Below are 26,583 nucleotides of genomic sequence, written 5' to 3'. Positions count from 1 at the left end.
ACTCCCTATAGATACGGATACCCCCCTACAGACCCCCACGCGGCTCTATAAAGCCCCGTACAGCATCTATACGCCCCTATGCAGCCCTGCACAGCCCCTACAGACGCCCTGTATGCCCCTATGCCACCCCATACAGCCCCTATAGGCCCCCATATGTCTCCTGTGGTCCCCCATATGGCCCCTACACACCCCTATGCTGCCCCGTACAGCCCCGATATCCCCGTGCAGCTCTGCGGCCCTATAGCCACCTCACACGTACGTATATAGCCCTGCTATATAGCCCTGCGAGGACACCTACACGTGCCTATACAGCCCTCTGCAGGCCTTATGCCACCCCGCCGGCCCCGTACGGCTCCTTGCGGCAGTCGCAGATCACCTATACATCAACGTACACCCCTGCAGGGGCCCTATGGGCCTCCACACCCTATAGACCTCTGTACAGCCCTATACCCCAACATACCCTATAGACCTCTGTACAGACTCCTATACCCCCCCGGGGGCTGCTGCAGGCCCCTCTACAGCCCTGGGCGGCCCCTATAGGAGCCCAGTGCCCTCCCTATACAGCCCCCACAGCAGCTCTGGATGCCCCCAGCCCCCCTATGGCCCTACCCACCCCTACACCCCCCTACACCCCCGTAAGCTGGGGGACCCACCTCACCCACCAGCTGCAGCGTTAGGCAGCTTGAGGGGGCTGGGATCACCCCATGGGCAGGGCTCGGGTGGGCAGGGGGCTGGGGACCCCAGGGGGCTGGGGACCCTGGGGTGACCCCAAGGTGACCATGGTGGGGCTGGGAACCCCAGGGTGACAGGAACCTTGGAGTAACCGCAGGGGGCTGGGGACCCCCAGGAACGAGACAGCTCCAGCGTAATACAAAACACCTTTATTGGGGTGGGGGGCAGCAGGGAGTGGCAGGGCAGCGCCCATGGGTGTCAGAGCAGCACCCAGGGCAGGGGTAGCACCCACGGGTGGGAGCAGCACCCATAGGGAGGCAGCAGCACCCACGGGTGGGGGAGCAGCACCCGCGGGGGGGGGGGGCCAGCACCCACGGGTGCTGCTCTCACTTCCTGCCCTTCTGCTTCATGTGCAGGACGAAGTAGTCGTTGCAGGCGATGGTGAGCCCGGCCACCAGCGAGAAGAAGCCCTGGAAGCCCACCTTGCCGTCCCGGCACTGGTCCAGGTCCTTCATGATCTTGTCCAGGGCCATCGGGTCCTGCTGGTTCTGCGGCACAGCCCCCGCCTCAGCACCCCGCACCAGGGGGGCTAGGGGTGACCCCGGGGTGCTGGGGAGCCCGATCCCGGGGTGCTATAGTGCGTGCTCCCAGTCCTGGGGTGCTATAGCGCGCGATGCTGGGGCGCTATGGGGTGTGATCCCAGGGTGCTGGGGGGCCCAGTCCCGTGGTTCTATAGGGTGTGACCCTGGGGTGATGCGGGCTGTGACCCTGGGGTGTATAGGGCCCGATCCTGGGGTGCTGTGGGGTGTGACCCCAGGGCGCTATAGGGCGTGATCCTGGAGTGCTGTGGGGTGTCACACTCAGTGCTGTGGGGCCCGATCCTGGGGTGCTGGGGGGCCCAATTCCCGGTGCTATAGTGCCCAATCCCAGGGCGCCGGGGGGCCCGAGACCCGATCCCACCTCACCTCCAGGAAGCCGGGGAACTCCTTCTCCATCAGCGCCCGCAGGTCCTCCTTGCCCAGGTGGTTCTTGTCACCCGCGTACTTGTGGAAGGTGAACATGAGGGTCTCCATGGCGTGCTCCATCTGGGACGGCATGGTGGGGGCTGCGGGGGCACACACAGCTCAGGCCCGCCGTGCCCGCGGGCTGAGGCTGGCACCGCTCAGCCCATGTGTGAGCAGTTTTCCAGCCACCAGGAATGACTCAGCTCCAGCTGCGGCCGCGGGTGGGGCTGGGACACACACACACACACACACACACACACACACACACACACACACACACGTCCTGCAGGCGTGTCCCGTGTGTGTCGCCCCCCCCCCGGCTATGGGGTGCCCTAGGGAACCCCAGTGAGTCATGGGGGGCATTGCGCAAAGCCCCCGGTCCCCACCCGCGGCGGAGCACGCCCTGCCTCAGTTTCCGTGTGTGTGTGTGGGGTCACAGGGGGGGCAGCCCCATAGCAGGCTCCCCCCCACCAGGGGTTACCCCCCCCCCCAATTGCTGGAGGGAGGGGTGCTGGGGCCTTGCAATGATGGAGGGTGATGGCAGCGTGGGGACATGCCTGCCCCCCCTCCCCTCGATGTTTCCCCCAAGGGCTCTGGTTGGGGGGTTTTGGGGGGGAGGTTGGGGGGAGTTGGGGGGGGGGGGGGCGGTGCCACACCCTGGCGCAGCCACTCGCCACCGAAACAGGAACTGGCTCAGCCTGTGGCTTCGCCTCCCAAAACCTGGGGGGACCCCGAGGGGGGTGACAGAGCTGCCCCCTCCTCCTATTCAGCACCGGGATGACCAGCAGCCCTGCCCCAGCACCCCGGCCTGCACTTTGCCCCTCCCCCTCCCGGCAGGATGCGCCCCCCCAAGGCGCAGGAGCATCTCTGGGGGAGACACATATCCCCCCAACCTTCCAGGGGTGCTAAGGAGGGGGGAGCAGGACGTGGGGAGGGGACAGGGGCCCCCATGACAGGGACATGGCCCCGGGGCCCCCTCCCTGGCGGTGCAGGGCTGGGCTCCCCCCCGGGGGGGCAGGAGGGGTGTACCCCTAACGGGAGGGGCAGGAGCGGGGTCCCCCACGCAGGGGGGATGCCTGGGGGAGCCCCCCTCTAAATGAGGAGTGCAGGATGAGCCCCCCACAAAAACGGGTGCGGGACACCCTGCAGGGTGGTGTCTCGGGGGGGAGCGGGGCAGCCTGGGGGTCCCCGGGGGGGTCAGGACGGGGGATCCCCGGGGGGGCTGGCAGCCCGGGGGATGCCCCGGGGGGTGGGGGGGGCAGCCCGGGGTACTCACGGCGCGGTGCGCAGCGGGCAGCGGCGGGGCGGGCAGTGGCGGGGCGCGGCGCCGCCCGGGATAGGCACGGCGGGGGCGGGCCGGGGGGGCTCGGGGGGGCCGGGGCGGCCCCGCTGACTCACCCGCTCCCGCCCGGCCGCGTTAACCCCTTCCCTCCGCCGGCTGTCCCGCCCTGCCCCCCCGGACCCCCGCCCGGACCACCCGGGATCCCGCCCTGCCCCCCCGTGACACCCCGGACCCCCGTCCTGTCCCACCGGGACCCCCATTCTCACCTACGGGATCCTCCCCGGGATCCCCTCGGATCCCCGCGCCTCCCCCTCCCCCGCACTCCACCCTGCCGCCAGCTCGGCGCGTGCCGCCTAATTACAGACTAATTGGGTGCCGCGACCGGGCCCCCCCCGCCCCAGTCCCCTACTCCAAAGCGGTGCAGAGAAGGAGGGCGGCGGGGACCCCCACCACCCATGGGGTCCTCCACCGGGTGCCTCTTCCTGGGGAGGGACCCCCCCGGACCCCCCTCCCCGTCCCCAGGGGACGCCCTCAGCCCCTCCAACCGACCCCCGCCAAGCACCTCCCCTTCCTCATGGCCCCTCCAAGAATCCCCAGGGGCCCCCAGAATCAAGAACCCCCTCCTCAGCCCCAGGAAGACCCCAAGGCCCCCCCGCAGCACCGCGCCCTCTTCCTGTCACTTTGCCCACAGCCAAGATGGCGGCGCCCCTCATGGCCCGCAATCGGCGCGAAGCCGCGGGGGACGGACCCCGCCTGCCCTCTCACAAGATGGCGGCCGCGGCCCCACGTCTCCTAAGGGCGTGGCGGCCTTGCCAGCTTGCCCTCAGCCAACATGGCGGCCGCTCGCCCACGCTCCCGAGGGGCGCTGAAGCCGGCGGTCGGTGACCCGGATGGGCCCGCCCCGCTGCCCTCACACGAGAAGGCGCCGCGGTGCCCGGCTTTCCCAATAGGAGTGAAGGTGGAGAGGTGCGCGTGTCCCGGATGTGGGCGGGGCCGCGGCCCCGGATGTTGCGTCACGCTGGAGCCGCGGCGGCTGCCTGCGAGCGGGGAGCGGAGCGGACGGAGCCAACATGGCGGTGCCGAGCCTGGGGCGGCCGTGAGGGGCAGGCCGCGGCGCCCTCAGCCCGGGCAGCCCCGCAGTGCCAGCGGGGCCCGCACAGCGCAGCGGCGGCCGAGCCGGCGGGCATGGCGGGGGCGGCGTAAGGGAGGCCTCGGCGGTCCCTGTGGGTGAGGGGCCGGGCCCAGGCTACACCCCCCCCCCCCCCCCCCCCCCGCCACCTCAGCGCGGCCCGGTACCGGGCAGGGGCAGCGCAGGAGCAGGCCTCGGGCGCCCGGGGGATGGGGGCCTAGGGGGGCCCGCAGTGCCGTGTGCGGGGCCGAGCCGCTCCTCGTGGAGCCCCCTGCTCGGGCCGGCGGCCCCTCACCGCCCTCCCCGCCCCTGTCGGCCCCGGGGCCGTGCGGGGCAGGACGGGGCCGGCCCCCAGCGGCGGCTGCCGGACTTTGGACCGTGAGGCTGCGAAGAGCCGGGCGCCCCCCCCGCTGCGGGGGGCCGGGGCCGCTGCGGCATGGGCCGGTAGCGTGGGGGGCAGAGCCGAGCGGGGCCTTCGCTGCCCTCGGGCAGCCCTGTCGGCTGATCCCGCGCTGTATTTTTCGGGAGCTTGGAGTTTAACAGCTGGGAGAGCCCAATTTTTATTTTTCAGTGTTCAACAGGGACGCAGGGCACCGCGGAGGCCGCGACGAGCCTGGCTTCTTGAGCAGGCTCCCCCGGGAGATACCCTAGTCCTAGGGAGCTGGTGGGGAGGAGACGAGCGCTGTCATTGTGAGTGAAGGCGAAGGTATGGGCTGAATTCTCAGAGAGTAACCCAGTTCAGATGACCTTCTCTTGGCTTTTTTTATTAAGGTTTATCACTTAACCCGGTCCCGTTTCTGGAGGAGGTGCTACACTAAAAAGGCCAATCGAGGTTTAATGTGTTCTGAGCACCCTGCCTGCTGCCTGGGTTTGTGAGGGCGGCGTTCAGTCCAGCTGGGAAGAAGGGAACAGGGGAGTTAGTTCTTCAGGAATGGTATTTTTAAAAAGAGAATGACCTAGGGAGTGCAGGGTGAGTTCTGGACTTTACTTTTCCTCCTCCCTGTGTCAATAAATTATTGAGTAGGGGGGGAAAAAAAAAAGGGTTTTTTGGGGGAAAAAAAATTAGGTGGCTTCTGGCAAGTCGACCAGCTTTAACACTGACCACCGATACCCGACGCTGGAAGTTTGGCTTCCGTGCTACAAGAGCCATACGTGACACTCTGTAGGAGCTTCCGCGGTTTTATTGGGTAGTTTATTTAAAAAGTCAAGGAGAAAAGGGGATAGAAGACTTCTTAAAAACACTCCCTTGGCTGCTGTTCAAATCCTGGATATAAGCAAGACCAGAAGAGCTCCTCGCTAAGGTGGGTGTTCCTGTACGTGTATTTATTTATTTTTTTTCTAATGCAGTAATGATTCACCCATGCCTCCTCTGCCGTAAGGAGCTGCTTGTGGGAGCCTCATGTTGTTGAGACGGGTCAGGAAAGGCTCAGTCCTCTGCACGCAGAGTCCGGCCTTGCTGATTTGTATCTCGGGTCGGATGGGTGCCTGCCTGTGTTAATAACTGTGTGGTTGGGCTAATTGTCCTGACTCAGAAAAGTTTGGGAAGCTTGGCTGCAGGTAAATCCTGATCAGGTGTCTTTTTGGTGTTGGTGATGGAAAGGGCGAGATTGGTAAAGCCGGGTGCGATCCAGGGCTCCGGCAGGCACTGACGTCGGTGCCGGCACATCCCCTGCCTGCGCTCCTGTTTCCATGGCTTGAGCGTTGCGTGCGGTTACGTGCCAGCGTAGGGGAGGCTCGGGGAGAGCAGCTTTGGGGTTTTAGGTAGGATTTTGCTCTTTCCCCGCCCCACTGGCACGCGGTGGCTCAGGTGCCAGTCCCAGGGGGCAATGTTCGGCTCGGCACCCCAGTAGTAACCCAAGGGAGTTGTTTTTGTGGGGTCCATTTGCTGGTCAGCACAGGCGTTAGTGGCATTGGAAATTAGACAGGGAGATGAGTTGAAGTGAAAAGCAGTTTCCGCACTTAAAAATAAAAATCCCCCTCCCCTGGCTAAACCCATGCACCAAAAAAAAACCAACCCCAAAAAGCCAAACCCTGGTCCTACCCCAAAACAGCTGCTAGCAGAACTGTGCGTCTGGCTCGTTCTCGTGGGCTTATGAATACTTTGTCCGGTGACGCAGCGTGGCTGAACACTTCCTCCTCCTCTTCCTCCGGCCTTCCCTGCTGTGGGGTGGCTGGGGATGGCTGGGCGTGCTCATCTTCTGCCGGTGAAATCAAACGTATTTTGCTGGACTGGGACTGGTGGGTTTGCTGTAACTGGTGGTGGACTTAGGATTTTTGTGTGCCTTATAGGTGTTATTGTACCAGCTCTGTCCCCTTGCCAGTGCTGACACAAAGTGCTGCAGGGGGGAGGTAAAAAAAAAAATTTTGAAGAGGACAATTATGGATTAATCTTACTTCTTCTCAGCTCCCTTTGATCAGTTCATCCTCTGCACAGCAGGAACAGTTTCTCCACTTTTCTCATTAATCTGTCTTGTCCTGTAACGATTTTGTCTGCTGAGTTTACCTGTCCCGTGGGTGTGATGCTTTGGGATGACGAGTAGGCTGGGACAGGCGCTGGGGCAGCCGCACCATGGGCAATCTCCCATCCATCTGCCTTCCCAGGAATTGGGAAGATTTGCTGACCATGTGGCTGGGTATTTGGTCCCACGAAAAAGCAGCAGCCAAGTGGCCTTGGCACGTGGCTCCCGAGCTCGTGGCCCATCCAGTGCTGTCCCAGGCTCCCAGGAGAGGAGCCAGCTGCAGGTGGAGGTTTGGGGCCAGGGCTGCCGTCCCGACGGTGGGATCCGTGCCCTCCACTCACTGTGCATGCACGGCTAGCTGCGGCGTGGCTGAGCTCTTTCCCGAGGAAGGAGAGGAGAAGAAATGCATGCTCGGCGTGATGCTCAACTGCAGAAGCTGTTGGGAGGAGAGCTGGGGCAGCTGGAATGACTCCAGACTAATTGCTCTTTGCAAAGGCAGTTTCAGGTTGATGGCCTCTGAAGAGGAGAGGAAGAAATCTGGCTAACTGCTGCCAGGGCAGTGAAACCAAAGCGTTGGGCTGTTTGTTTCTGTTTGCGTTTCCCTCTCTTTGGAAATCTAGCGTGTTGGGAAAGTTGGTGTTTGGGGTCTGATTCTGCCTTGGGCCTCGGGTGTCTGCCAAGGCTCCTCGGTGCTGTTCAGCCGGCTCTGCCACAGCCAGGCCTCACCGAGTCGAGCAGGATCAGGTCTGGTCTGCAGTGAAAACGCGACTAGGTGTCTCCCTCGCAGCGCACCAGACAGGGCTGGGATAGGGCTGTTCCAGAAAACTCGTCTCAAAGCCAATTTTTGACTTGAAGCTGGTATTTGTGACTTCCACACCCGCCCGGGCAGGACTGCGCTGTGAGGAGGTGGGTTTCTGTGGTACTCAGCCCAACTCCAGTGGCAAAAATCCCCACCACCCGCGTGGGTGAAGTCAAATGTCCGAGTAAGGCTTGGATTGATTAGCTGTGGTAGGCACCAAAAGCTGTTTTTTCCTGTTCACCTTCAATTATTTTAATGATCTTGGAGCGCTGAGGGAAGTCTCCTCCTGAGGAAAATCCACTCCTAGCGGGTGCGATCTGCTGCTGCCGAGGGTGGGCAGGGGTCTCTGCGGACGCATGTGTGGGGTCTTGTCACTTCTGCCACAGTGCCATCGGCTAGCCGGAATACCGGCAGCTCCTCGCCCTCTGCCCGGAGATCGTTCCTGCTCCCTGTGCTCACAAGGGGGCTGTTACTTGAGTAAAATCAAAGGATTTCAGTTTTTTTAATGTATGTGTGCAGCAAAGCGCTCCAGCCTTCCGATCCTGTGGGTTTAAGGCGGGAAGAGAGCCAAAGGTGAGGGGAAGCAGGGATCTCTTCCAAGTAGCGGCTGCTGGAATCCCCTGCTTGAAAATAAATTTAACAGCTTTTTGTGGCTTTGGGTGGTACAGCTATAAGGAACTGCCCCCCGGGACTCAGCACTTCCCCACACACATGAAGCCCGTCTCTGCTCGGTCTCTTCTTGTTGTGTTTAGGCAGCACAATGTCAAATTGCTTTTTTTTTTTTTCTTTTTTCTTTTTTTTTTTTTGCTTTTTTTCCCCTCCTCCCTGGAATTAAAAATGCAGTGTAATTCCAGGGTGGTTGCTACTAAACAATCAAAAGATAGCATCTGCCGAATTTCTGCCTTGGGTTTCTGCAGTTGGGTGCTTGGTGAACCCGTGTGCGGAACAACAAGCCGCTGGGAATGAAGCTGTTATAAAAGCGGGTCCTGGAGCACGGTGCCGGGCGCTGGTTCCTGCCCAGGTTTGGGTGGTTCCTCCCGGTTTCTCAGTGTCGGGCAGGTGGAACAGGCGCTGCCTTTGGGGACAGAGGTCGGGTTTCTGGCCATGATGCTGTAAATATCCAGGCAATTAGCTGATAAGTGGGGGTGTGGGTTTAAGTTCATGGTTTTTTATCTTGGAGCTGCTTACAGGATGCTGGGAAGAAAGCAGAGACGTTGCTTTGCACCCCGTGTCCTCATTTCTTGTGTGTTTTACTCTGTGCAGGAATATTTGTAGCTGCCGCTGCAGAACCCCAGGTCAGAGCGTGTGCGCAGCCCCTACAAAACCCGGCCGCAGGCACGAGCTGAGCGGGGCTGGCTGCTGCTCGAGCCACGGGCTGTAAAACCAGCGGCACGTGGCTTCGTTTACCAGTCAACACCAGTGCCACGGCACCAAAACCGGTCTGGACGTGGCCGAGGAGTGCTGGGCGCTTCACTGTCAGCACTTTGGTTGCTGTCGGGGTTTTTTTTTCCATTCACGACAGCGATCATCAAGACTAAGGATGGTTTGTCTTACTGGTTTTTTTTTTATGCTTTTATTCTGTGTTCACGCAATTGCTGTGTGCTGCCTGCTGGTTGTCTGTTGGATGCAGCCGCAGCTCCCAGTAAAGGCCTCTCCATCTGCCTTTTGCAAGGTTTACAAGACCGGAGAAATCTCTTTGCTCTCTGGGATGTGCTGGACTGCAGCCCAGCATGCTCCGACTTCCCAGTGGAGATGGTGTGGCTTGGCTGCTGGGGCAGGGGGAGCGGCTGGAGAAGAACCAGGGTGCTTCATGCTGATTTTTCTCCCCTCTGTCCTGCACGGAGATGGCTGCAGGCTGTTCGTACCAAGAAATAGCTTCAGCAGAGTCTGCATTTACACGACTTTTCTTTCTACTTGGTATAGGGAAGCTACGTAGTATGCGGTGCAGTCTCCTCTGTGGCCAGAGTAGTCGGACTGTTTTCAGAGCAGCAGTCACTCAACACGTTTTTAATTGAAGCTATTTGCATTTTAACGATAGGAATTGAAAGACCTTCCATGGGGTTCTGGTGGCTGCTGGAGCAGAGATGGGCCCCGTCGAGGTCGAGGGCTCCCTGTTCCTCCGCGTGCCTGGGGCCAGAGCATGAGTCACTGGCCGTGCCGGGAATAGACGGGAGATTCCTGCTGGTATCCCGTGTTTACGGGCGCCGCCGCCTCTGTTTTGGGAACCGTAACTAAGGCGGGCTGCTCCGCTGGGTGAGCTCGCTGGAGGGGTCAGGGGGCCGGGGGTCAGTGCCGCACAGAGCAGAGCGCCGTGGGCTTCAGGGCTGGAGCCTGCCTGGAAAACTGCAGGGGTGGGCTCGGACTGCAACCTCAGCGCTGCAGCCCCCAGTCCCGCGGGGGGAGAGGGCTCTGGAGCCGTTAACCTAGGAGGGCCGTGGTTCCAGGGCATCCCCTGCAGCGCCAGCATGGCTCCCGCAGCGTGTGCCAGCACACCGGGCTGCGCAGGGCAGGTGCCTCTTTGCCACTCAGAGCCCAAGGTGGGCTGCGGGGGTTGAAATATACTTGGGGGGGTCCAAAGCTCCCCCAGGCAGCTCTGTGGGTGCTCCTGGCAGGCAGTGAGTGCACTTTACTCCTAACCCGAGTGACTGGCATTGCCGAATGGCTTGTCACCGGCTCCCGGCGTGTCTGGCAGCTGACTCTGTGCAGTGGCACGGTGCCATTCCCAGGCGTGGGACACCTTAATGTCACCTGCTTCACTGTGACACCACTCGATCCCCAAAGGAGGCTGGCCACGGGCTGTGATTCCTGCGGGTTCCTCCTCTTTTCAGCTGGGTGTGCGGCTCCGTGTGGCTCCCAGTGAAGAAACGAAGGTGTCGGTGCCGCTGAAGGAGAGCCGGGCGATGGCAGAGCTACAAGGAACTTCCCCAGGGGGGGCCGTAACTGGGCAAGAAACCTGCTGAGACGAGGAGGGTGAGCCCCGAGTCAGCTGCTGAAGCCAGTCTGACAAGGCTCACTCATCTCCGACTTTGAAGCTGAACAGGTCGGGGCCTGCTGGGTGGCTGATTTCCTTCTCCCTTGATCTTTCAGCACGATACTGGTGGCTGCGCCGAATGGCTTCATGCGGTCAGTGCCCACCGGTGCAGTGGCAGAGGGTTTTGCTGGGGCTGCCGAGCTGCCTGCGCAGCTTTTCCAGGCGATGTGGGGACTCGTTTTTCTGGGGTGGAGGACATCGGTCCTTGCCTGCTTCACAGTCTGGAGCCCTGTGGCTTGCAGGTGTCTCTGCCAGACGGCGTTTGGGTTCATGAGTTAACGTGGCAGGGCCCCGTGCCTTTAGTCCGGTACCCAGCCCTTGATTTTTGGTGTAAGATGTTCCAGTGGAGGAGAGGACGAGTTGCTGCCAGACATGGAGATGTGGTGGAGGGATGCAGAGTGGTGTTTTTTATCAAGTATCAGCAAGGAAGGGATTAAATCCTGTTGGCCATCTCTGTCTTCTAGGGTTGCAGCGCTGAGAGGAGGCACCAGCTCGGCACGTGCCGGCAGCGGTGGAAGATGGCCACCTTCAAACGGAGCCGAGCGCAAGCCTGGCCAGAGGAACGGGGCGACCGGGAGCACGGGCTGTACAGCTTACACCGCATGTTCGACATCGTGGGCACCCACCTGACCCACCGGGATGTGCGGGTGCTCTCCTTCCTCTTCGTGGACGTGATTGATGATTATGAGAGGGGGATGATCCGCAGCGGCCGGGACTTCTTGCTGGCGCTGGAGCGGCAGGGCCGCTGCGATGAGACCAACTTCCGACAGGTGCTGCAGTTGCTGCGGATCATCACTCGCCACGACCTGCTGCCGTATGTCACCCTCAAGAGGCGACGGGCTGGTAAGTGGCGCCGCTGGCAGCCTGGCCCACTTTGTTATTCAGCTGCCTCCTGTTTCTCCTCACTGATGCCCTGGAGTTGCAGCGGTTAAAGGGCTCTGAGGCTTGTCAAGACAAACGGCCGCCAGAATAGCAGGGAGATGCAGGCAGAGAAGGCAAAGGGGGATTTTGTAGGGTTTTAGCAAACGCCCACACATTGTTTCGGGGGGGGGGGGGGTTAAAACCTCACTTGGTTTCTGGCAAGCGCTGAGGTCTCGTCCTTTCTTTAGCAGCAGGGACTTGGGCTTCCTGCTGCCTGCTGTGCAGTTCCACGACTTCCAGCTCTTCCCAGCTCCCTGCCTGTGACTCCCAGCTCCCGCTGCTGGTCTGGAGTTTTTAGGGAAATGATCCTTTCAGCCCAAATTCCAGCCTGGGGTGGAGTGCCGTGGGTGATCCCAGGGCTGTGTCAGGAGCAAGGAGCTGGGTGGGTCCAGGGAGACTCGGCTGCTGCGCTTGACATGCTGATGGCTTCAGGGCAGACCCACTCACCCTCTCGGGGCCAAGGCAAGTTTGGGAAGGTGACCTGTGTCCTCCCTGAACTGTTGCTCTCAGTCCTGTGGTGTGCAGGATGCAGAGAGGCTGGAGTGAGAAATGTCCAAATTCAGATGGTTTTTTCCTCACCCATTTTTTATTGGGATGCCCCAAACCCTCCATTTTTGGCTGCCTCGTTTCCCCCGGTTCTCTCCTGGCTTAGCGTTTGGCTGAGGCCCTAGCAGTGACCTGGCCCTTCGGTAATCTGGTGTTTTGGTTGCTTCGTGGAGCTGTCAGGCTGAGCTGACCCCCTGCCCTCCACCAGCTCGGGCCTGCACCTTTTGTGTTGTGTTTTTTTTCTTTTTTTTTTTTTTACCAGAACCCTCAATTTACAGTTCAAAGAACATAAGCCAGATCAACCAGAACCAGAGGAGTTGTGAAGGAGAGAGCACTTGTTGCAGGGGCTGTGTAAGGCGGCCGCTCCAGCAGGATTCAACCTCTGAAATTTGCATCTTTGCTTTAAATTAGGATAATTGGGCTTTCTTGGCAGTTTCAGGCTGCTGAGTCTCTTTGGTTTCTGCTCACACCATGGGCAATGGTGCTGTTCCCTGCCAGCGCTTGGGAAAGCGGTGAGCGCAAGTAGAGGCAGGCATTCAGAGCTCCCCGTTTTTGGGGGCGAGAGGAGGAACGGCAGCGCTGCTGTGAACAAACCCTTTGAGCTGGGAGCATGATCCGGGGCTGCCTGCGGTTCTGTCCTGCTGGGGGGAAGCTGGAGCAGGTGGCTTGGAAATGAACAGGTGTTTGTGTTTGTTTGGGTTTTTTATTGCTCAGTTGCTTCTTCACCAGCATTGGGCCAGGGAGGGAATGGGGACGCTCCTTTTGGTAGCAGCTGCTGCCTTGTGCCACCCCAAAATGCCAGAAATTTCCAGCCCTGGTGGAGCCTGAGCACAGGGCAGCCCTGCCTGCACCTACCCCCACACCCGTGCAGGCTCAGACCAGATGCCGTGAGGATTGTCCCATTCTCCAGCCTCTCCTGGGAGCCTGCTTTCTGCCCTGTGCGCCACTCGTGGATGTGTCTGTGCCAGGGATGGACCCCAGGCTGTTCCCTGCTGTCACTGCCCGCTTGGCCGCCCGCGGAGCCCCTCACAGGGCAGTGGCACCGTGGCTCGGCCTGGGCAGGGGTGTAGGAGGCTGTTTGCCGGTGTCGCCTTCAGCGCTCTTCCCCTGCACCAAGCCAAGAAAAACTAGAGGAAAAGGGAAAGCAGCGGGTGGGTGCATTATGCAGACCAGTTGTGTGGTGCCTGCACTGGGGGAGTTTTCCAGTGATGTGGATTCCATGGGGCACGTGGGTGACCCATGGCTCCATGTCCCCAGGTTTGTGTAGGGTTTGGGGCCTTCGCAGGAGTATTTTTGTTCTTCTTGAGCAGCTTTTTGCTCGTTGGGTGCAGAAATCCAACCCAGAGGGGCCCTTGGCTGCTGTACCTCGGCCAGCTGAGGCTAGGTGAGCCCTCCCCATGTCAGGTTTTGGTGTTTTCAGAGTGTGAGGGATGGATTGATGTTAAAACGTGGTACCCGTGTGGTCGGGGAGCCGGAGGTTGATGTTCTCGTCTCCGTTGTGTGAGGAGCGATGCTCTGTACCTGTGAGATCTTGTTCTTGTGATGTCTCCAGCTGCGCTTGGGTGGAAATGGTTTAATTAAGTGTGCAAAAATAGCATTTCAGAAAGCTTTATTAAGAAAGGCACCTTACATGTGGTTTATAATGTGCAGCGCTTTGCATTCAAAGAGGAGGGATCGATCGGTTAAAGGAAGTCTCCTCCAGACTTAACGAGTTGATGCTTGTTTCTGGTTCCCATGTCCTTCCAGGCCCCACAGCAGCCAGGAGGTCTCGTCTCCTTCTGCCTCATTCTTATTCATGGCTCTGAAAAGGAGTGAAACTCTGTCCCAGATTAGCTCTGCGCAGCCAGCGCTGGCTGGACAAAGGTGGAGAGCGGCGGGGGGGGGGGGGCCGGGGAGACCCACAGCCTTGGCCGGCTTCAGTCCAGCGGGGATGGGAGGGACCCTGCCCAGGGATCTGAGCTCACCAAACAGGACAGAAACAACCCACAGAAAATGTCCCAGCCCTCAAAGGCAGCCTTGTTTCACCCTGTAATCTTTGCTCACCGGCTGCTTCTGCTCAGCAGCCTGGCTCGGTACAAACCCCTGGGTCCTGCCAGTGTGTTACTTAAAAGCTTTGATTTGCAAAAGCTGTATAAATAATGCAGGCTCAACGTTTCGGGTATACACCAGTTTATCCTAAAGTGCTTCAAGCAGCTGGGTCTGTCCCGTGGCTCTGCTCCGCAGGGATGCAGAGGAGGGGGAGCAGTGGCTGCACCCCCAGACCTTTGCTCAGGCCAACAGGAGCCACAGGAGCTCATGTGGGACCGCGGGACAGATTCAGGGCTGGTCTGAGTGATCACCGGGTACATACGGCCCGGCGCAGCGCCGGTGCTGAGTGGCAGCAGCATTGGAAGCGCTGCCTGCCTTGGCCGGGGTTTCTCCCGGGGGGATTGCATGTGTGCGATGCTGGCGGTCTGCTCTGAGTCCGGGTGTTGGGATTATCTATGGAAACGGCCTTTCCTGTGCTGCGGGTGGGAAGTCTTGGCTCCCAAACGGAGATTTTCCAAGAGGACTGGCTGGAGAAACGGCTGCTGGACGTGCAGCTGAGCTGGGGGGGTGCAGAGCAGCTGAAATGTGCGTCAGCACTGGGGGAGATCTGCCCTGGCCTCTCCAAAGGCACCCCTGTTTGTGTCCCAGCCCCCCCAACCCCTCCTCAAGGAACCCCCGTGTCCCCTCTCTCTTCCAGTGTGTCCAGATCTGGTGGACAAGTACCTGGAGGAGACATCCATTCGCTACGTGACGCCCCGGGCTCACAGCGAGGTGGAACATGGGCTCGGCCACCCCCATAAATCAGGTCGGTGCCACTGCCAGGCTGTGGGGTTTGGTCTGGGGGGATCCAGTCTGTGGGAATTCATCGGGACCATCCTGTTTTCTCCTTGTCTGCTCCCACTGGGAGTACAGGGACTTGCCTCTGGCTGCTGGTGACTGTTGTGTCACTGCTGAAGTGACATCTGACCCTCCTGCTGCAGGCCCTGCAGTTTGGGGGACGATCAAGCACAGAGCTTGACACCCCATAACCATGGTGCTGCAGGGAGACTGTTAGGTCTTGGGGTGTAATTTGGGGGTCCCCTCTCAGGGCTTGCACGGGTGCCAGGTGCCCCTTGGGACAAATGCCCCAGGATGGGGGGGCAACTTGGAGGTGCTGGTGCCGTGGGAAGGGGGAGAGGGCTGGACCCTGGTGTGGGGGATGGAGCAGAAGCACCCAAGTGCAGATTTGGAGCGTGACCAGCCAGAGTGAGCAGGGCCAGGGATGGGGAATGGCTCCTCCAAGGTGACCCCGGGCAGGGTGCCGGGGGGGATCAGTGTCCCCTAAGCCCCCTCCTCTCCCTGTGCAGTGCCTCCCCACCACCCCGTGGTCTGCTGCTCCTCCGCGGGACCCCAGATCTGTACCAAGAGGCCCGGCCGCAGCAGGACCCTCCTCAGCAGCCAGCGCAAGAGGAGGAAGTCGGCGACGCCGGACCCGAAGGAGAAGCAGACCTGTGGTAAGAGCCTCTGGGGGGGGGGGGCCTGGGGGGTCCTGGCCCCTCACCGGAGCACTCACCGCCCTCCCTGCTTCCCTCAGACATCCGCCTGCGAGTCCGAGCCGAGTACTGCCAGCACGAGACGGCGCTTCAGGGCAACGTCTTCTCCAACAAGCAGGACCCCTTGGAGCGTCAGTTCGAGCGCTTCAACCAGGCCAACACCATCCTGAAGTCCCGGGACCTGGGCTCCATCATCTGTGACATAAAATTCTCAGAGCTCACCTACCTCGACGCGTTCTGGCGCGATTACATCAACGGCTCTTTGCTGGAAGCCCTCAAGGGCGTCTTCATCACGGACTCGCTCAAACAAGCCGTGGGCCACGAAGCCATTAAACTGCTGGTCAATGTGGACGAGGAGGATTACGAGGTCGGGCGCCAGAAACTCCTGAGGAACTTGATGCTGCAGACGGCTCCCTGATGCCTGACGGCTGCTCGGTGGGATCCAAGCTTTCACCTTCTCCTTATGTTTTTTCTTTTTTTTTTTCTAAAAGAAAAGGAAAAGATGATTGAAACCCCCGCCCGGTACTACGTAACTCTGGGTTCGGAGCCGGGCTGGAGCCACGGGGAGCACCGGAGGCTTACGTGATTCCTCACCCCTATCCTGTCCTGTCACCTCCTCTCTTGCTTTGTTTTCCTTTTTTTCTCTTTTATTTTATATCCATTAAAAACAGGAAAAGGCAAAAATCCCGCCTGGGGCACCTCCATGATGGGGCTGGGTGAGCTGGGGGGCGCTTGGCAGAGGTTTGTACCAGAGTGGGCTTGGCCCCGTGGTGCCTGTGCAAGGGTGGCTTTGTCCCCCTCCTGCCCCTGTGTCACTGTCTGGGGGGGTGAGGGTCTCAGCATGCCCAGGGATGCCCCGTGGGCAGTGTCCCCCCCATTTCTCCCTCAAGTAATGTCCCCCTTGCCTCAGCGGGTTTCTCAGGAGTAAAACCACCCCAGTGGCATCCCCTGGACCATGTGCCTTCGTGTGCCCCTCCCCTGCAGGGGCCGGGGGGGAGGACCAGCGCCGAGGGATGCCCCAAAATCTGTTGTTGGTTGTCGGTTCCCTCCGCGGCTGCCTGGCTCTGTCCCTCCCCTCTCCAGTTGGCAACTGGGATAAACTGGGATAAAGGGGCAGGTTGGGGCGTCCTGATCTGCCTGTTGCTGGCAGCAGGCAGCCCAGCCTCTGCCTGCACATGTTGAAGGGTGGCCAGCAGCGTGTGGTCTTTGGTGGCCACCTGCCCTGCGCCCTGGCTCCCTGTCCCGGGGGAGCCCCCAAAATGGCTGTTCACCCCCCCGCAAACTGCTGCCTGTGGCTCCCCAGTGTGTGTGGGGGGTGTGGATGGTTTGGTTTTGTTGGGTTTTTTTCTAGCTCCATCCTGGTTTTGTGGTTTTTCTCCCTGTCCCTGCTCAGCTGCTGGGGGGTGCAGACCCCTCCCAGGGTGTGGGGCAGCCCCCCAGGACTCATGGTGTGTGTGGCCCCTCCCTGGGGCACACAGCCCCCCCACCCCTCTGCTTACGGATGATTCTGGCACAACTTGGTGTAATTTCTGTGACTTCTGTATTTTTTAAACTTCAATATAACGGTCATATTCCCTGTGTAGCTTTTGGGTTTCTTGAAATAAACATCTACCACAGCACCTGGCTCCTTCTTTCCATGCTGGGGGGGCACCCTGCCCTCCCCCCCCCCCAAGAGTGCAATGGGCACCCAGAATGCCAAGGGGACACCCAGGTGTGGCACTGGAGAGCCCTGAGCACATCACACTGCTGTTTTGGGGAGAAACTGCCTGAAATGGAGTAAATCTGACCCTGCTACAGATTCCACTATGGCAGGGAGGGGCTCATGGTGCCGGCACCAACCCTGCGGCCGCCACGGTGCCGTAGAGGTCGGGCCGGCGGTGGCCGTGCACTGGGATCTCCCGGCGGATGCGGTGCAGGTAGACAAGGTCTATCTCAGCGTAGCAGAGCCCGGGTCCCTCGTGGCACTGGGCCACCACAGCACCCCAGGGGTCCACCACCAGCGCGTGGCCGTAGGATGTCCGGTGCTCGTGGTTTTTCCCAGTCTGGGCGGCTGCCACCACGTAGCACTGGCTCTCGATGGCCCGGGCCCGCAGCAGCACCTGCAGGGGGACGTGGGGCTTGGACGGGGGCACTACAGCTGGGCTGGCTGTGCCACCTGGCCCTTAAATACCAAAACAAGAGGGGTTTTATCTTAAATTTGCCCCTCTCAGCTGCAGGATTTGTCCCTGCCAGCTTGGGGCTGCAGGCAGCTGGCGTGAGGGCTCAGCCACAGTGTGCCCCCCCGCCCCACGCTCACCTCCCAGTGCGCCGAGCCCGTGGGAACAGTGAAGGCCGAGGGGTAGGTGAGGATCTCAGCACCGGCACGCCGCAGCGCCAGCGAGATCTCAGGGAAACGCAGGTCGTAGCAGATGGAGAGGCCGAGCTGGTGGGGACGAGGAGGGGACGTCAGTGAGGATGCAGTGCCCAGCCCTGGCAGAGGTTAGGGGACAGTGGAGGGGTCACTGTACCGGAGCCAGGGGAGCCCCCCACCCCACAGGGACCCCAGAGGTGCCGTCTGTCCCCTACCTTCCCCGCTGGCGTGCTGACTGGGGCCACAATCTCGGTGCCAGGGTTGGTGAAGCTGCTCTCCTTCATGGTGACACGTCCCTCCAGCTCCACATCACACAGGTGGGTCTTCCTGTAAGCGGCCACAAGGCGACCTGGGGACAAGGGGGTGAGAGGGGGGCACATCCACGGAGGCCTGGAACCTGCCGTCAGCTGCGGGGGCCCTCACCTGTGGGGTCCAGCAGCACGTGGCAGTTGTAGATGCGCTGCGTGGTCAGCCAGTCCTGGCCGCGCTCGTGGAAGCCACCCAGGGACAGCCACACGCCACAGTCCCTGGGGACAGGGACCCAGGGTCACCTGGCTCTGCTGGGGATCATGCAACCAGTGCCCCAGCGTGTGGGATGAGCACAGGGAGGTCCCCGCGGGTACCTGGCCAGCCCGGCATAGCGTCCCATGATGTCCCCATCCAACCCCTCGGCCAAGCTGAGGGTCTGTGCCGTGTTGGAGCCGATGTAGTCGAAGCCTTCAGGGAGGAAGACGAGGCAGGCGCCGCGCCTCGCCGCCTGCCGCACCAGCCCAGCGCAGGCCTCGAAGTTCTGCTCCTTGTCGGGCGTGGAGGTGACCTGGCCCACGGCCACCAGCGGCTTCAGCCCTGGGGGACCCGCCATGGCGGTGGGGGGGCAGCTGCAGCACAGCACAGTCAGTCCCAGAGCTGCGGGCAGCCCCCCGGGGCCAGCACGGGTCACCCCCCGCGTGCCCGGGGTACCTGCCCGCGGTGCTGGTGCTGCGCAGGCATCCCAGGGGGGCCGGGAGCAGGCGGCGCAGCAGGGGCTGGGGCAGCACTCTCAACCTGGGGCAGGGGTCCCCGGGGTGGGGAAGGGGATGTCACAGCCGCTGCCTGGGCCCTGTGCCGGGGGGACACAGCCCTGGGGGGGCCCATGGCTGAGGAGACAGCACCGGCCGGCCCCCACACAGGTGCCTGGGGCGGGGGGCTGTGACCTGCCACCCCCTCCTGCGGCCCCCCCCCCAGCCCCCAGCCCACCTGCAGCACCCAGGGCAGACCCCAAGTGCCCCCCCAGCACCCCCCAGGCAGCCCCCCTGCACCCCCAGCTCTGCCCCAGTTCAGACCCCAAACTGCCCCAGCACCCTCCAAGCGCCCCCAGCACCCCCAAACCGCCCCCGCTCCGCCCCACGCCAGACCCGCCTCCCCCCAGGCCCCATCAGCCCCCCTCAACGGCCCGATTCGGCCCAAAACTCGCCCCCGCACACCCCAATACGTCTCCTGCGCCCCCAGCTGCCCCCCAGCCCCTGCACGCCGCTCCCGGACCCCCCCGAACCTCCCAGACGCCCCCCGAGCCATACATGACCCGCGGAGGCACCGAGGGGATGCGGGCAAAGTCCCCTCCAGCCGCGCCCTCAGCAAAGATGGCGCCGGTATCGCCTCACCGGGAAGCACCGCTGCCCTCAGCAAAGATGGCGCCAGGCCGGGCCCCGCCCCGTTTCCGGCCAGGCCCGGAAGGGGCGGGTCTATGGCGCGGGAAGGTGGGGGAAGATGGCGGACAGCACGAAGGGGCGGCCGGCGGCAGCGCCTGGTGGGAAGGCGCTGACAGCGGAGCAGGTCCGGGCCGGGGAGCGGTGGGGGGCCTCGGGCCTGGGGCCTTGGGAACTGGGGGGGCGCCCGGGCAGGGCCCTGGCAGGTGTGTGGGGGATCCCTGGCACCAGAGGGCCTGGGCAGGGCCTTGGCTGCGGGGGGGTCCCCTGGCCTGGGGGGGGTGGCTTGGGCAGGGCCCTGGCAGCGGGGGGGTGTTCCCGGGCACCAGGGACGTCCCAGGCACCAGGGAGGTCCCAGGCAGGCCCCTGCAGTGGGGAGGGGGGTGTCACTGGCACCGGGGGGTCCCAGCCCCTCACCGTCTCTGTCTGCACAGGTGGTGGCCCGGTTCAACCGCCTGCGGCAGGAGCAGCGGGGCCTGGCCTCGAAGGCGGCCGAGCTGGAGCTGGAGCTGAACGAGCACAGGTGGGGTGGGGTGGGGTGGGGAGGGGGCCGGGTGGGGTCTGGGCCACCAGCGCCTTTGCCACCTCGCTCTCCTCTTCCTCCCAGCCTGGTCATCGAGACGCTGCGGGAGGTGGACCCCACACGTAAGTGTTACCGCATGGTGGGCGGCATCTTGGTGGAGCGCACAGTCAAGGAGGTGCTGCCAGCCCTGGAGAACAACAAGGAGCAGGTGAGGGGCGGCCCCGGGCCCCCCGGCCCCCCCAGCCCCTTCCCTGTGCTTCGTCCTGACCCCGCTTCCCCCCTGCACGTTCTTGCTTTTCCTCAGATCAGCAAAATCATCGAGACGCTGAACCAGCAGCTGCAGGCGAAGGGCCGGGAGCTGAACGAGTTTCGGGAGAAGCACAACATTCGCTTGGTGGGGGAGGACGACCCTAAGCAGCCCCCCAAGGAGGGGGCCGAGGGGGCGGGGGCCAAGGGCAGCTCAGCCGGTGTCCTGGTCTCCTAGCTCCCCTGCTCGCCCCGCTGTCCTTTAGTGTTGCTTGTGTCATGTTTTTGTTAAATAAATGTCTTTTTTTTTTCCTTTGGTCACGGGCCAAGCGTGGGCACGAGGGTGGCTGCTGCTTCCCAGGCTGCGGCCTGGAGGGGTTGGGGGGGCAGGAAAGGGGAGTGCGGCCCCGGGGGAGGCCAGAACAGGGCCAGACCCCTGGCTTGGCTCGCCACAGGGTGACCCAGTGACACTGGTCCCCTCCCTGGAGGAAAGTGGCACATCGGGCAGGGGCAGGTGGTGGCTTGTGCTGGCCTTGGCTGCTGTTTTCTTGCTGTGGCCACTGAAAATACTCCGTGGTGATTCCCTGGGGGTGGGGGCCACCAGCCTGGCTTGGATGGGGGCACCCCCTGGTCCCCCCGCCAGCAGCCATGGGATCGCAGCCAGTGCTGGAGCTGCTGCCACAGCCTCGTGCAGGGCTTCAGGGGAGGAGAAACACACACACACCCCCCAGCGCCTGAAACTCTGCAGCGGGCTAGAATTGGGGTGATGGGTGTCACAGAGGGGGCACAACCTGAAAGGCAAGGACAGGGGATGCAGCAAGGAGGCAGGGTCCCCAGGGCATGCAGCCAAGGGGGCGGCCCGGTGGTTGGCACCGGGGAGGGAGGGTGTCACTGTCACCCTGAGCGAGGCAGAGGTCGGTGTGTGCCGGTGCGTGCCGGCGCGTGCCGGCATGTGGCACCTGGGGCGCGGTGGGGGACGGGAGGGGACGCGGTGTTGTTGACTGTACACAGCGTCACCCGCTGCCAGGCCTGGCCGGTTCCCCGCGGCCGCCGGCCCCATATAATGCGGGTGACACCGGGGCTGGCAGGAGATGCCATGGAGGGGGCCAGGGGGCCACGGCTGGCGGAGGCTGAGCAGGAGAGTCTGCTGGGCTTCGTCCATGGAGTCTCGGGGCCCGGTACCGCTGCAGGGACAGGGGGACCCCAACAGCCGCCTTGTCCCCAAAGCAGGGCCTGGGGAGGGGACAGGGGACCTGCAAGGGCAGGCTGTGGAGGGGGGATTGAGGACCCCCGGGGCAGGCTGTGGGGAGGGGCCCAGGACCCCGATGGGGAGGTTGGGGCTGGGTGGGGATGATGGTGACGTGTCCCCGCAGTGGTGACGGCCACCCACATGGCGGGGGCGGCCATGTACGAGCTGGTGCGTGTGGGGCACGCGGAGCTGGTGGGGGAGATCATCCGGCTGGAGGGGGACATGGCCACACTCCAGGTGTACGAGGAGACCTGTATCCTGCCAGCACTGCCTGCCTCAGGCCCCGCCACCTCCTGTCCTCCCCTGGCCCTCCCATCCCCCTCCCCACCTACCCCTGGCCCTCTGGTCCCCCCACCCTGTCCCTGCCATCGTCCCCCGTCACCTCCCTGGCCCCCCGAGCCCTCCTGGCCCTTCCCTGGCCCCCTACTCTGTCCTGTTCCCTCTGTCCCCTGCCATGTCCCATCCCCTCACTGTCCCCTCCGTTCCCTCGTCCCTCCATCCTGTCCTGCCCCCCCCCCGTCCCCTCCCTGTCCCCTCCAGCCCCTCTGTCCCCTCTGGTGCCCGTCTCTGTCCCCGCCTGGCTGGTGGCCTTTCCTGAGCGCGGGGGCAGCGGGGGTGCAGGTGGGGGACCCGGTGCTGCGCACAGGGAAGCCGCTCTCGGTGGAGCTGGGGCCCGGCATCCTGGGCTCCATCTTCGACGGGATCCAGCGCCCGCTGCGGGACATCGCCCAGCTCACCCGCAGCATCTACATCCCGCGGGGCACCAGCGTCCCCGCGCTGCCGCGCCACCTCTCCTGGGACTTCGTCCCCAGCAAGGACATCCGGGTGCGTGTCCCCACGTGCATCCCGGGCATGCAGGGACACCCCTTCTCCCAGCACCGCCGCTGGGATCCCGCATCCTCATGGCCACCCTCGCCCCACACCAGGTTGGGAGCCACATCACCGGCGGTGACATCTACGGGACGGTGGCTGAGAACTCACTCATCCAGCACAAGATCATGGTGCCACTGCGCAGCCGGGGCACCGTCACCTACATCGCGCCTCCCGGGCACTACGGGGTCTCGGTAAGGTGGGTGGTGGGTGCCATGTGGTGGGTGTCGGGGTGGTGGGTGTCCCCTGTCACCGCTGCCTGTCCTGTCCCTTGTGTCCCGCAGGATGTGGTGCTGGAGCTGGACTTCCAGGGCAGCGCGGAGAGGCTGAGCATGCTGCAGGTCTGGCCTGTCAGACAGACCCGGCCCGTGGCCGAGAAGCTGCCAGCAAATCACCCACTGCTGACGGGCCAGCGGGTGCTGGACGCCCTCTTCCCGTAGGCACCGGGACACGGGCAGGAGTGGGGGACAGAGACAGGGACAAGGATGAGGACAGGGACAGGGACGGAGATAGAGCTGGAGGTGGGAACTGGGGACAGGGAGAGGGCATGGGGACAGGGATGGGGATGGAGATAGAGCTGGAGGTGGGAACTGGGGACAGGGAGGGGGACAGGGACAGGGTTGGGGACAGGGGTAGGGATGGAGGTAGAGCTGGAGATGGGGACCGGGACAGGGAGGGGGACACGGGATGGTGATGTGGGACAGGGATGGAAGTGGGGATGGGGCTGGAGATGAGAATAAGGGACAAGGATGGGGGACTGGCACAGGGCTGGGGACACAGGTGGGGTTGGGGCTGGGGACAGGGGTGGGGACAGCCCTGCTGGGGAGAAAGGGGATGGGGGGGGACACTGGTGCAGTCACGCTCACTGCAGACAGTCCCCAGGAGGGACAGAGACAGGGACGGGGGTCCCTCCTGCCTCCATGGGGATGTAGTGGGCAGGGGGAGGGACCGTCCCCCTCCACAGCTGTCGCTTTCAGCTGTCCCCATGCGTCCCCATCCCCAGGTGCGTGCAGGGTGGCACTACGGCCATCCCGGGTGCCTTTGGCTGTGGCAAAACCGTCATCTCCCAGTCCCTGTCCAAGTACTCCAACAGCGACGTCATCGTCTACGTGGGCTGCGGCGAGCGCGGCAACGAGATGTCTGAGGTCCTGCGGGACTTCCCCGAGGTGGGGACGGGTGGCACAGTGGTGGGGTGACACGGGGCCAGTGGCTGGGTGGTGATGGCGGTGTCACCCCCAGCTCACCATGGAGGTGGACGGGAGGACAGAGACCATCATGAAGCGCACGACGCTGGTGGCCAACACCTCCAACATGCCGGTGGCTGCCCGTGAAGCCTCTATCTACACCGGTGAGCCGGGGACCACCATGGCAAGGGGGTTGGTGGCACGTGTGGGTGTGCACGGGCACGTGTGAGCATGCACGCATGCCATGAGGCTGCTCGTGTACCCGGCCACGTGGCACGGGTGGGCACGCACAGGCAGCCACGAGCTCACCGGGGTGCATGGCGAGCGTGCGAGCCACGTGCTGCCGGCGCAGGCATCACGCTTTCCGAGTATTTCCGCGACATGGGCTACCACGTCAGCATGATGGCCGACTCCACGTCCCGCTGGGCCGAGGCGCTGCGTGAGATCTCGGGGCGCTTGGCTGAGATGCCGGCGGGTGAGCTCCAGTGCCGGGGTGCGGCGGGAGGAACCCCTCGCCCCTCTCCCAGCCCTGAGGCCACGGTGAGGGGCTCTGCTCCCCCCCCGGTGACGCCACGCTTCCCACAGACAGCGGCTACCCGGCGTACCTGGGCGCCCGTCTGGCCTCCTTCTACGAGCGCGCGGGGCGAGCGCGGTGCCTGGGGTCCCCGGCCCGCCAGGGCAGTGTCAGCATCATTGGCGCGTGAGTGCGGGGGGCTGGCAGGGGGGACCCCCGCCTAGGCACCCCACTGAGCCCCCCGCTCGCTGTCCCCTGCAGCGTGTCCCCACCAGGAGGGGACTTCTCAGACCCCGTCACCTCGGCCACGCTGAGCATCGTGCAGGTGACTGGTGCACACTGGGGTTCCCCCCATCCCAACGCGGCCCCCCCTGACCCCCCGTGTCCCCCCAGGTGTTCTGGGGGCTGGACAAGAAGCTGGCGCAGCGCAAGCACTTCCCCTCCGTCAACTGGCTGATCAGCTACAGCCGGTACCTGCGGGCACTGGAGCCCCACTACGAGGGGCTGCACCCCGAGTTCCCTGCCCTGCGCCGCCGCGCCAGGGAGATCCTGCAGGAGGAGGAGGAGCTGGCCGAGATCGTCCAGCTGGTCGGCAAGGTGGGACGCGGTGTCCCAGGGTGGGGACAGGCTGGGATGTGGGATGGGGATATGGGATTGGGACAGGGGACAGGGATGGGGGATATGGGATAAGATTGGATGGAGCTATGGGATGGAGATGGAGTGGAGATACGGGACAGGCGTGGGATGGGGATGTGGGATGGAGGTGGGATGGGGATATGGGATGTGGGATGGAGGTGGGATGGGGATATGGGATGTGGGATGGAAATACGGGATGGAGGTGGGATGGGGATATGGGATGTGGGATGGAAATACGGGATGGAGGTGGGATGGGGATATGGGATGTGGGATGGAGGTGGGATGGGGATATGGGATGTGGGATGGAAATACGGGATGGAGACTGGATGGGGATATGGGATGTGGGATGGAGGTGGGATGGGGATATGGGATGTGGGATGGAGATGGGATGGAGATATGGGATGGAGATGGAATGAGGATATGGGATGGAGGATAGGCGATGAGGATGGGATGAGATGGGGGTATGGGATATGGGATGGAGGATTTGGGATGGAATTGTAGGGACAGGGATGGGGATATGGGATGGGGATGTGATGTGATGGGTGTGGGATGGGGGATATGGCTGGAATTCTGTTGGGGCTGGAGATGAGGATGGGGATATGGGATGGGAGGGGGTAGGGACATAATGGATAGGCATGGGGAAGTGGATGGGGATATGGGATATGGAATGGGATGGGAATGGGGATAGGAACACCCCGGACCCATCCCCCTGCAGGCGTCCCTCGCTGAGGCTGACAAGGTGACGCTGGAGGTGGCCAAGCTCCTCAAGGATGACTTCCTCCAGCAGAACGGCTACTCCTCCTACGACAGGTACCACCAGCCCCCCAGCCCCAAAGCCCCAGCCCTGACCCTCCCTGACCCCACTCACCCCCCAGGTTCTGCCCCTTCTACAAGACTGTGGGGATGCTGCACAACATGGTCACCTTCTATGAGCTGGCACGGCATGCCGTGGAGGCCACCGCGCCGGGCGAGCGCCGCGTCACCTGGGCCACCATCCGCGAGAGCCTGGGGGACATCCTCTACAAGCTGAGCGCCATGAAGTTCAAGGTGGGTGTCAGGGGGGGCTGTGACCCCCGGTGGTGGGGGGTGGGGGGTGATGCCACCGCATGCCACATGTCCCCAGGACCCGGTGAAGGATGGAGAAGCCAACATCACGGCAGCCTTCGCCCAGCTCAATGAGGAGATGCAGACGGCTTTCCGCAACCTGGAGGACTGAGGCGGGGGCAGGAAAGGTGGGGGTGCGGGACCGGGGGATCCCCCTGGGACCCCCCAGCCACCCAGTAAAGGGCCTGAGGCATTGCTCATTCTCCAGGTGTGGTTTCCCTGTGGTGAATGGGAGCATCGGGTGTCCCCCTGTCCCCCCCCACCTGCCGGGTGCTGGCACCAGATCGTTGCCGGGGGGGCCCGGGGGGCGGGGGGGGGGTGCTTTTCCTGCTCCAGCCTGGGAAGGACAGAGGAAGAAAGCCGAGGCGGTTGAGGGGGGCAGCACCTTTGGGCCCTGGGGGGATTTTGGGGGGGGTTGGCACGATGGTTTGGGGGTTCAGCTGCCCCCTGGCAAGGAGCCACCTTTCCCCCGGCTGAGACCTGGGGGATTTGGTGCATGTGTGGGGCACTCTGGGTGGGCAGTGGTGGGACTTGGGGGTGACGGTGATCCCCCCAGGCCAGAACTGCTGTGACAAGGGGGGGACATAACACAGGGACTCGGGGAGGGGAGGATGCACAGTGGGTGCATTTGGGGGCCACCGAGGCAGATATCGGGACGGTGCCGTCCGCCACGTGGCAGGATCGGTCCCTCTTGGGGCAGTAGGGGGGTCCTTATTTGTGTCCCCCCGCCGGAGCTGGCAGAGTCTCTCCGGGTTCGCCCCACGCCCCGGGGGGGTCCTGTGTCGTGTGTCGTCCCCCCCCCCCCCGGTGCCGCCCTCG

At 63.1% G+C, this 26,583-nt stretch overlaps 4 protein-coding genes and 1 long non-coding RNA gene across 7 annotated transcripts; 2 read left to right on the top strand and 3 right to left on the bottom strand.

Annotated features, from left to right (window-relative positions):
- Positions 1 to 866: 866 nt before the first annotated feature.
- S100A10 (S100 calcium binding protein A10) lies at positions 867 to 3,126 on the bottom strand. Its single transcript, XM_080368551.1, has 3 exons — positions 2,953 to 3,126; positions 1,638 to 1,777; positions 867 to 1,220 (listed from the first exon to the last, which is right to left on the bottom strand). Exons 2-3 carry the CDS (start codon positions 1,767 to 1,769, stop codon positions 1,059 to 1,061), a joined length of 294 nt encoding a protein of 97 aa, XP_080224677.1. The 5' UTR covers positions 1,770 to 1,777; positions 2,953 to 3,126; the 3' UTR covers positions 867 to 1,058.
- Positions 3,127 to 3,969: 843 nt separating this feature from the next.
- DEDD (death effector domain containing) lies at positions 3,970 to 20,519 on the top strand. The gene is made up of 8 exons (XM_080368552.1): positions 3,970 to 5,388; positions 10,841 to 11,219; positions 14,569 to 14,676; positions 15,218 to 15,364; positions 15,445 to 15,770; positions 19,873 to 19,961; positions 20,046 to 20,169; positions 20,266 to 20,519. Exons 2-8 carry the CDS (start codon positions 10,895 to 10,897, stop codon positions 20,443 to 20,445), a joined length of 1,299 nt encoding a protein of 432 aa, XP_080224678.1. The 5' UTR covers positions 3,970 to 5,388; positions 10,841 to 10,894; the 3' UTR covers positions 20,446 to 20,519.
- Positions 12,066 to 15,564, bottom strand: LOC308055004. Its single transcript, XR_013924328.1, has 2 exons — positions 15,424 to 15,564; positions 12,066 to 13,644 (listed from the first exon to the last, which is right to left on the bottom strand). It is a non-coding gene; the product is annotated as an uncharacterized lncRNA (long non-coding RNA).
- NIT1 (nitrilase 1) lies at positions 15,865 to 19,454 on the bottom strand. Of its 2 annotated transcripts, XM_080368543.1 has the most exons (7): positions 19,310 to 19,423; positions 18,714 to 18,797; positions 18,377 to 18,631; positions 18,177 to 18,280; positions 17,969 to 18,102; positions 17,700 to 17,825; positions 15,865 to 17,502 (listed from the first exon to the last, which is right to left on the bottom strand). In XM_080368543.1, coding segments are annotated over exons 1-7 (984 nt in total). In that variant the 5' UTR covers positions 19,312 to 19,423; the 3' UTR covers positions 15,865 to 17,223. The 2 variants fall into 2 exon arrangements, with proteins under 2 accessions (XP_080224669.1, XP_080224670.1); XM_080368544.1 differs by lacking the exon at positions 18,714 to 18,797 and having other exon boundaries at positions 19,310 to 19,454.
- Positions 20,520 to 20,621: 102 nt separating the features above from the next.
- LOC308054993 (V-type proton ATPase catalytic subunit A-like) lies at positions 20,622 to 26,573 on the top strand. 2 transcript variants are annotated; one of them, XM_080368537.1, is made up of 13 exons: positions 20,622 to 21,385; positions 21,581 to 22,281; positions 22,383 to 22,520; positions 22,611 to 22,762; positions 23,330 to 23,492; positions 23,566 to 23,674; positions 23,863 to 23,985; positions 24,096 to 24,210; positions 24,286 to 24,349; positions 24,418 to 24,621; positions 25,376 to 25,470; positions 25,536 to 25,707; positions 25,784 to 26,573. In XM_080368537.1, exons 1-13 carry the CDS (start codon positions 20,974 to 20,976, stop codon positions 25,874 to 25,876), a joined length of 2,541 nt encoding a protein of 846 aa, XP_080224663.1. In that variant the 5' UTR covers positions 20,622 to 20,973; the 3' UTR covers positions 25,877 to 26,573. The 2 variants fall into 2 exon arrangements, with proteins under 2 accessions (XP_080224663.1, XP_080224662.1); XM_080368536.1 differs by lacking the exon at positions 20,622 to 21,385 and having other exon boundaries at positions 21,497 to 22,281.
- The last annotated feature ends 10 nt before the right edge of the window (positions 26,574 to 26,583 follow it).

The sequence above is a fragment of the Falco punctatus genome, assembly GCF_963210335.1.
Source record: "Falco punctatus genome assembly, chromosome: 18".
Classification (NCBI taxonomy): domain Eukaryota; kingdom Metazoa; phylum Chordata; class Aves; order Falconiformes; family Falconidae; genus Falco; species Falco punctatus.
This window is presented reverse-complemented; position numbering and strand designations above follow the sequence as displayed.

Excerpts from the sequence above, each read along its gene's own strand:
- S100A10 (XM_080368551.1), bottom strand. The coding sequence starts at position 1,769 with ATGCCGTCCCAGATGGAGCACGCCATGGAGACCCTCATGTTCACCTTC. Across the intron at positions 1,221-1,637 it reads AGTTCCCCGGCTTCCTGGAG|AACCAGCAGGACCCGATGGC; the intron begins GTGAGGTGGGAT and ends GCTGTGCCGCAG.
- DEDD (XM_080368552.1), top strand. The coding sequence starts at position 10,895 with ATGGCCACCTTCAAACGGAGCCGAGCGCAAGCCTGGCCAGAGGAACGG. Across the intron at positions 11,220-14,568 it reads CCTCAAGAGGCGACGGGCTG|TGTGTCCAGATCTGGTGGAC; the intron begins GTAAGTGGCGCC and ends TCTCTCTTCCAG. Across the intron at positions 20,170-20,265 it reads TGGAGAACAACAAGGAGCAG|ATCAGCAAAATCATCGAGAC; the intron begins GTGAGGGGCGGC and ends GCTTTTCCTCAG.
- NIT1 (XM_080368543.1), bottom strand. Across the intron at positions 18,632-18,713 it reads AGCACCAGCACCGCGGGCAG|CTGCCCCCCCACCGCCATGG; the intron begins GTACCCCGGGCA and ends GCTGTGCTGCAG. Across the intron at positions 18,281-18,376 it reads CGCTATGCCGGGCTGGCCAG|GGACTGTGGCGTGTGGCTGT; the intron begins GTACCCGCGGGG and ends CCCTGTCCCCAG.
- LOC308054993 (XM_080368537.1), top strand. The coding sequence starts at position 20,974 with ATGGGTGTCACAGAGGGGGCACAACCTGAAAGGCAAGGACAGGGGATG. Across the intron at positions 23,493-23,565 it reads TCCTGCGGGACTTCCCCGAG|CTCACCATGGAGGTGGACGG; the intron begins GTGGGGACGGGT and ends TGTCACCCCCAG. Across the intron at positions 24,350-24,417 it reads CCACGCTGAGCATCGTGCAG|GTGTTCTGGGGGCTGGACAA; the intron begins GTGACTGGTGCA and ends GTGTCCCCCCAG.